General features: G+C 37.3%; 2 protein-coding genes and 1 pseudogene across 2 annotated transcripts; 2 read left to right on the forward strand and 1 right to left on the reverse strand.

Annotated features, from left to right (window-relative positions):
- Window positions 1-252: 252 nt before the first annotated feature.
- LOC131182550 (UDP-glycosyltransferase 76B1-like) lies at window positions 253-1,265 on the forward strand. Its single transcript, XM_058152086.1, has one exon. It carries the CDS (start codon window positions 276-278, stop codon window positions 858-860), a length of 585 nt encoding a protein of 194 aa, XP_058008069.1. The 5' UTR covers window positions 253-275; the 3' UTR covers window positions 861-1,265.
- A 344-nt stretch (window positions 1,266-1,609) lies between these two features.
- Window positions 1,610-4,212, forward strand: LOC110641175 (UDP-glycosyltransferase 76B1-like; annotated as a pseudogene).
- Window positions 4,213-4,383: 171 nt separating this feature from the next.
- Window positions 4,384-6,610, reverse strand: LOC110641172 (7-deoxyloganetic acid glucosyltransferase). The gene is given in 2 exon segments (XM_021792802.2): window positions 4,384-5,498; window positions 5,680-6,610. Coding segments are annotated over 2 exon segments (1,464 nt in total). The 5' UTR covers window positions 6,176-6,610; the 3' UTR covers window positions 4,384-4,530.
- Between the last annotated feature and the right edge of the window lie 1,264 nt (window positions 6,611-7,874).

The raw sequence follows: 7,874 nt of genomic DNA on the forward strand, positions 1-7,874 counted from the left end.
TTGCTTGGCTAAGTTGTTCTTAGATGTTTTGGAGGAGTCAATTGCTTTTTTAATCCCAGATGCTGTCTGGTGCTTCGCTAAAGCTGTAGCTGAAGGCCTTTAAGCTCCCAACAATTGTTCTGCGGACCACTAGTGTCTGCTTTTTTCCTGGATTTGCCGCCTTCCCACTCCTGCTGGATAATGGCCATCTCCCAATTCAAGTTGAATCAAATTAGTTTCTGATTACTGCTTTTATTGGAAAATTTTCTAAATTAAAGTAGAGAGTATGTATATTCATGGCATTTTCTCCTGTCCTAGCTTGTCGATTAGAGGAACCAGTGCAGGTGCTTCAACCATTAAAAGTGAAAGATATTCCTGAGATCAAAACGACCAAACCAGAGGGTCTTAATGAATTAATAAACAGGATGGTTAAGCAAGCAAAGGCCTCTTCAGGGATAATATGGAACTCATTTGAAGAACTTGAGCAAGATGAACTGACCAGGTTGGGCAAGGACTTTCCTGTTCCAATATTCCCCATAGGTCCATTTCACAAGTACTTTCCAGCTTCTTCAAGTAGCTTACTAACCCAAGACCAAAGCTGCATTTCCTGGCTAGATACTCAAGTTCCTAATTCTGCACTCTACGTGAGCTTTGGGATTATTGCAGCTATAAATGAGGCTGAATTTCAGGAGATAGCTTGGGGGCTAGCCAACAGCAAGCAGCCCTTCTTGTGGGTGGTTCGACCTGGATTAGTCCTTGGTTCAGAATGGCTTGAACCATTGCCTGATGGGTTCTTGGAGATGATAAGAGGAAGAGGACGTATTGTCAAGTGGGCTCCCCAGCAGGAAGTACTAGCACGCCCTGCCATTGGAGGGTTTTGAACACACAATGGCTGTGATTCAACATTGGAAAGTTTATGTGAAGGGGTCCCTTTGATATGTCAGCCCAATTTCGGTGACCAAAAGGTAAATGCAAGATAAGTGAGCAATGTTTGGAGAGTTGGAATACATTTAAAGAAAAAACTGGAGAGAGGGAATATAGAAAGTGCAATTAAAAGGCTAATGGTGGAGGCAGAAGGGCAGGAATTGAGAATGAGGACTCTAAATTTGAAGGATAAAGCGGATCTTTGTCTAAGGGAAAAGGGATCTTCCTGCCAAAATCTTGAGAATTTGATCAATTACATTTGATCATTAGCCTGCAAGGATGCAACTTATGTTCAATGATTTTTAGTAACAAATATTTGTTTATGCAATTAAGCTTTTGTTTAAGTTCAATTTTTTCATAAAATTGTGCACTTAATGTGCTTAGAAGAATAAAAAAAAAACTATATATTATTTTATTATGATTTGTAACATGAATTAAAATTTTTTCTATTGGCTCTAAGTCGAATATAAAAGTCCAACTTAATCAATAAGCTTGGTACTAGGACTATGAGGTTTAGAATTCAAATTTGAGCTAATAATAATAATAAAAAAAAATTAAAAGTCCAACTTAAAAAACTCAGTTTAATTATTAAATAATATTGTTTGATTTTACTTTGGTCTATCATTTACACCAAGTAGTGAAATGGCCTAGTGATAAGGAATCTTGTATCCTTATATAAAGTATGGAGTTGAGAAGTATGCAAAGTATAGCTGCCATATGGAGAACCTAAGAGAGTCTCATAAGCAACAAAGGAAGGGCTGCACTCTGCTACTCTTTCCACTGCCACTACAAGGCCACATAAACCCTATGCTTTGGCTTGCCAACATACTCTACTCTAAAGGTTTCTCCATCATCATAGTCCATACCAAATTCAACTCTCCAAATCCTTCCAAATACCCTCATTTCACCTTCCATTCCATCCCCGATGGCTCGCTCGAAGGCGAGGCTTCCACTGCTGATGTTGAGGATTTAGTTACACTCCTCAATGTTAAATGCACCAGATCATTTCGTGATAGTTTGGTTAAATTGTTGTTGGATGTTAAGGAGGAGCCTATTGCTTGCTTGATCACAGATGCTGACTGGTACTTCACTCAAGCTGTTGCTGATAGTTTGAAGCTCCCAAGGCTCGTGTTACGCACCAGCAACATTTCTTTCTTCCTTGTTTTTGGTGCTTTGCCACTTCTGCTAGAAAAGCGTTATATCCCCATCAAAGGTTTGTGCATATATAATACTTCTCAAGTTTCAGGATCATCAATATGATATTATCATAAGATGCATGATTTTGAGTATGATCTTTAGTTTGCAGATTACTTTTGTAACCAGCAATATATTGATGCGATAAACTGAGCAAGAATTGAAAATGATTTAATTTGTTTGATTCCTGTTTGCGTGTGCTACCACCTTAATACCTTCACCAAAAAAAAAAAAAAATCAATCAAATGCTACTCTTGGTCGATTCTTCAATTCTTGTTTTTAATCTGGTGTAAGGCACTGAAAAGTTTCAAATGAGAAAATACAGTTGGAAAAGAAGGTAAGGAAATGGAGATGGTGACCCTTCTGGATTTACTGAAAGTCATTTTCTGTGATGTGATTGAATATAACGGTGATAATAATAACATATCCTTATGTAAACCCTAGTTTTTTTTGTGTTGTTATTCAATAATGTATTAATAATACTTTAAGTCATTGTTTGTCTTGGAATGTAAATGGGATGAAATGTATTAATCGGTGTAATTTGACCCATTATTAGAGATTGGTTTTGGTATATGAAAAAGATGGTTTTTTTTTTTAATAGATAGAACGCACGCATGCACTGGTTAGTAATAGAATGGATTGTTATTAAAATCATGATAATTTTAACAGAGTCCTTATTCCTATATAACCCATGTACACATTCGATATGAGATTCCGAGAGACTAACACTAGGTACGCCTAACTCACTTGTGGACTTTAAGCATGACTATACTGAGACTCTTAGCTCTACTTTATTTTCACTTAGATGCCTTTTTTTTTTGTCAATAAATGTTTAACTACATTGATTATTAGAAAATAACACTGCAGACCCATCTATAATTTTGAATGCCTGAGCACCAAGAAATTAAATTAACGCTAACTTGATATAATTTTTGAGTGTCCTAGAAATGATTTATTGCAATTCATGAAGGAATCTCTACTTTAATCAAAATATGCTCAATTCTTATTAATTATCTCTCTGATGGTTTCTGCCGCCTCTTTCAATTCTCCTCCTTGTCTCTTGCATTTTTTCCCCACTTAGATTCCCAACTAGAAGAGCCAGTGGTTGAGCTTCCACCACTGAAAGTGAAAGATCTTCCAGAAATCAAAACAAGGAATGTGGAGGATTTTTATCATTTGGTAGCTGGATTAGTGAACGAAAGCAAGGCCTCTTCAGGACTGATTTGGAATTCTTTTGAAGACCTTGAGCGAGATGCACTGAGCAAACTATACCAGGACTTTCCCATTCCAATCTTTACAATAGTCCATTTTACAAGTACTTTTCAGGCACTTCAAGCAGCTTACTAACAGAAGACCAAAGTTGCATTTCTTGGCTGGACAAAAAGCTCCAAATTCTGTAATATATGTGAGTTTTGGAAGCATTGCAGAAATAAATGAGGCTGAATTTCTGGAGATAGCTTGGGGGCTAGCCAATAGTAATCAACCCTTCTTGTGGGTGGTTCGACCTAGATTAGTCCGTGGCTCAGAATGGATTGAACCATTGCCTGATGGGTTCCAGGAGAGGCTAGGTGGAATAGGGCATATTGTCAAATGGGCACCTCAGAAGGAAGTACTAGCACATCCCGCCATTGGAGGGTTTTGGACACATAATGGATGGAATTCAACATTGGAGAGTATATGTGAGGGAGTTCCTATGATTTGTCACCCTATATCTGGAGACCAAAAGGTAAATGCAAGGTATGTGACAGATATTTGGAGAATTGGGTTGCATTTAGAGAAAAAACTAGAACGAGGGGAGATAGAGAGGGCTGTTAAAAGACTAATAGTAGAAGCAGACGGACAGGAAATGAGGAAGAGAATAATGTCTTTGAAGGAGAAGGTGGAGATTTGCCTGAAACAAGGAGGTTCTTCATATGATTCTCTAGAGAGATTGACAGATTACATTCTCTTATTGCAGCCTTTGCGTTCTCATTGAGCGTGCTTTTGATATCGTGCCCTTAAGAAATAAGGGTATGTATATTAGGTACTGCCTAATAATTAATTATGTAATAAAATGAGTAATGAAGTGTAGTATAACTATTATTTGATTATAAAATAAAAATACAAGTAATGTCATGATAGTTTTTACTTTAATATTTAATTAATTTATTATGATAATAATAAGAGAGTGACAATAACTATAGTGATTAGTAATCAAGGGATATGATATAATCACAATTCACAATTCTTATATTTGATCATGTCCTATAATTTGGCAGGGAAAAAAATTATGTAATTATAAGAATCTGAAAGCTGAAAGTGGCCGGCTTCCGCGGCCAAGCTTTTATTAATCATATAATTGTCACTAAACACCAAGAAAGTGGAGCATTATCATATATCAAAATGACTGATTAATAAAAATAATTAAGATAAACGAAAGCTCCACACTTTAGATCAGGAAGCTCTCTGTCGATTATCATTTGCTTGCAAACTTATCTGCCTTATATCTTCAATCAAACGATTCAGATTGCAAGAAGAGGCCCCGCCTTCACTCACACTTTTCCTTGCCAACTCTGCCATCCTAGCCGTTGATCTCACAAACTCATCCCTCCTATCCACCATCAGATCATTCACCATCTTCTCCACAACCCCTCTATCACACACATCTTTCATGTCCAGTCCTAGCTTCCAAACCTCACTCACAAACCGGCTATTCACTTGCTGGTCTCCAAAAAAAGACCAGCAAATCATGGGAACCCCTGCCACTATACTCTCCATGGTGGAGTTCCATCCACTATGTGTTAGAAACCCACCGACTGCCTTATGCTCCAGAACCTCTTCCTACGGTGCCCATTTGACAATGTATCCTCTTTGCTTGGGACCTTCCTCAAGCTCCTCAGGAAAATTTTCAGCATCACCATCCTTAGTAGTAACAGAGTCAGGCCTTATTACCCACAAGAATCGCTTCTTACTATTAACAATTCCATGCCAAAATTCCATGAGCTGCTCTCTTGTCAATACCGCAACGCTCCCAAAGCTAATGTAGATCACAGATTGTGAAGGTTGAGTATCCAGCCAAGTGATGCAGCTCCTGTCCACTTCTCGGAGACTATTTGAGGATTGATATGATTCTTGCATCTTTACGTTAATAAGTTTGGTCTTCAAGAGCTCGTGGAGGGGTCCAATGGTGTAGGTTTTGGGGCAGTGATTGCGGATTTGGGATAGTATTGGCGCTTCCAGGTCTTCGAAGGTGTTGAGGATGAGGGCTTGTGCTTGGGGGGTTTGCCGTGTCTCGTTCATCATCATTAGGAGATGGGGGTCCGTCATGTCGCTAACTCGGCAGAAACTTGGAAGATCTCGGCATCGGAGAAAGGTCTCCATGCCTGGCACTTTTGTTATGATTCTGTCCATGTCTTCTTTTCCTTCGATTTCAACAAACACTCATTCAGTAATACAATTTAATCAGAATTAATTATCAAACTCAAACACTAAGTAGACAGAAATTTCAAGAATCAGGAGTCAGGACGCAAGAAAAATAGAAGTTCAAACTCAAACTTTACCTCTGGCAGAGATGCAACAATAGAGATATATAGACATTTATACCTTTGATGGGAAGTTCGCAAGCTTCAATCATATCAGGAACACAAAAGTAAGTCCAGAAACAAGAAGCACTAACGGTACGGAAACGAATAATTGGAATTCCAGGTTCAATTGCAATATCAAGATGAAATCCCCCATCTCCAATGATACAGTTAATCGGTGGCCTAGTTTCAACCAGCAGTTGTTTGAAAATTGGCTTACTGTTCAATTGCAATGATTCAAGCACATCTATTAAACTCGTACGGGGGTGATCTACAGGCAAGCAGTCAGGCATAGTCGTGAAATGGAATCCTGGATACTTGGCGAAACGGGCCTCAACATCTGTGAAACGGGTTAGGCGTTCATGGTTATGCTCCGTATTTAGGAAGGTAATGTTGAGACCGGCAAGGCTTAAAAGCTCGGCTAGCTTGAGCATAGGGCTAACATGGCCCTGGGCAGGGAAAGGATAGATTAATACATGAGGAGTAATAGCAGGAGGAGGAGTAGGAGGCGGAACCATTTTTGCCTTTTGGAGATTATTTCTTAACTGAACTGCATAAGAAGTCCAAGATTTTTTTCTTCAAGTAAAAATCTAAAATAGACCATCCCAAAAAACCCATCCTATGGCTTAAGATTTTAAGAGAAAATAGTACATAATACTGATACAAAGACCACCACTACAAGACATCAGCAAATTACAACCAACAGTGCCCATGAGATGGACCACCTAACACAGCACTTGACACCAATAATAGAAACATACCAAGACCATAACTCTTCCTCAAAACTACTAAGTTCAGCTAAAGAGAAGGCAACAACAAAATACAAGTAAAAAAAAATTTAGCCAACAAACAAGTAGCAAACAAGTTGGGGAATGGGCAGGACTTCCTTCATGAAATCCTTAACTCTTAAACCTCAACCAGCTGATCTTCGTAGCATAACATCACGAGAATAACCTCCACAGCAACAGAACCACCGGCAACTAAGATTAAAACCAAGCCACAAAATCAGTCCCTAAAGATTACATTCTCCAAACACATGTTTAAGAGAGAAATTTGGAAAGGATATCAGTGTTGACCTTGTGTAGCTCAAAATGAGCATTGATTTTGATGATAACAAAACCCAAATAGAATCTAACTCAATTTTAAGTGATGTGTAGATTATTTCTCTCATTCATGAAGAATCTTTGAGGTTGCATCAAAGGAGGAAGAGCACTCAAAGGCATCTCAAGATGAATCAAAGTTGAGAAAAAAAAAGATTATGAAAGCTAAAACTCAAAGTAAAGGTATGAAAGTCATAGAGTTAGAAATTGAGTCTTAGGACTTGTGTAAAAAGAATAGATGAAAGTTTTAGTCAAATGGAGCTCAAAATTAATTTTTCTTTCAATTACTTTATAAAATTTTCTCTCATCATGACATTGGATATTGCTATTGGAATATATATTTTTTTTAAGGTATAAATTAGATTTTTAATGATTACAATTTGAAACAGGCATCTGGTAAATTAGTTTGCTAACTTGTTTGCTAAAATATTAGTTTGCTAACGTGTTTACTAAAATATTAGTTTGCTAACTAGTTTACTACTTTCGCCAAAAATTTCATTAGTTTGCTAAATGATCAGAGTTGCTCAACTTCGTACAAAAAGACAAAATAACACCTATTTTGCCTAGAACAGAGTGTATAACGTTCCAAAAAGGTTTCAAACAGTTTAAAATGATTTGGGACTATAAATACACATTCTTTACTTCATTTTACACTGGATGAAAGCTTACAATTGCACTCCAATCTTGATTTTTCATTCAAGAGCTTTAAAGTGTTTGAGCTACCATTGACAAATTAACTCATCTCTTCTTTATAGTTTGATTTGTATTGAGTGAGAGTGAGTGTTAAAACATTAAATTGCATTTAAGAGAGATTGTACAAGCACCTATTGAAGCTTGAGAGTGTGAATACTTGAGATAGCACTTGTCTAAGGGTTCAAGCTACCTTGGTAAAAGCTTGGTGTTGAAAAAGTTGAAAAGGACTTTTGGTCTCTTGCCTTTAAAAGAGCAAATAGTGGAGAGAAGACTCAAAGAGGGTTCTTTGAGAGAGTGGATGTAGGTTAGTTAAGTCGAACTACTATAAAAATCATTGTGTTTGATTTCTTTAACCTTAATCTCTTTACTTTTGTGTAATTTAATTTCTATGCATGATATTGAATATTGATTGAATAGATTGAGT

The sequence above is a fragment of the Hevea brasiliensis genome, chromosome 8, assembly GCF_030052815.1.
Source record: "Hevea brasiliensis isolate MT/VB/25A 57/8 chromosome 8, ASM3005281v1, whole genome shotgun sequence".
In the NCBI taxonomy this organism is placed as follows: Eukaryota; Viridiplantae; Streptophyta; class Magnoliopsida; order Malpighiales; family Euphorbiaceae; genus Hevea; species Hevea brasiliensis.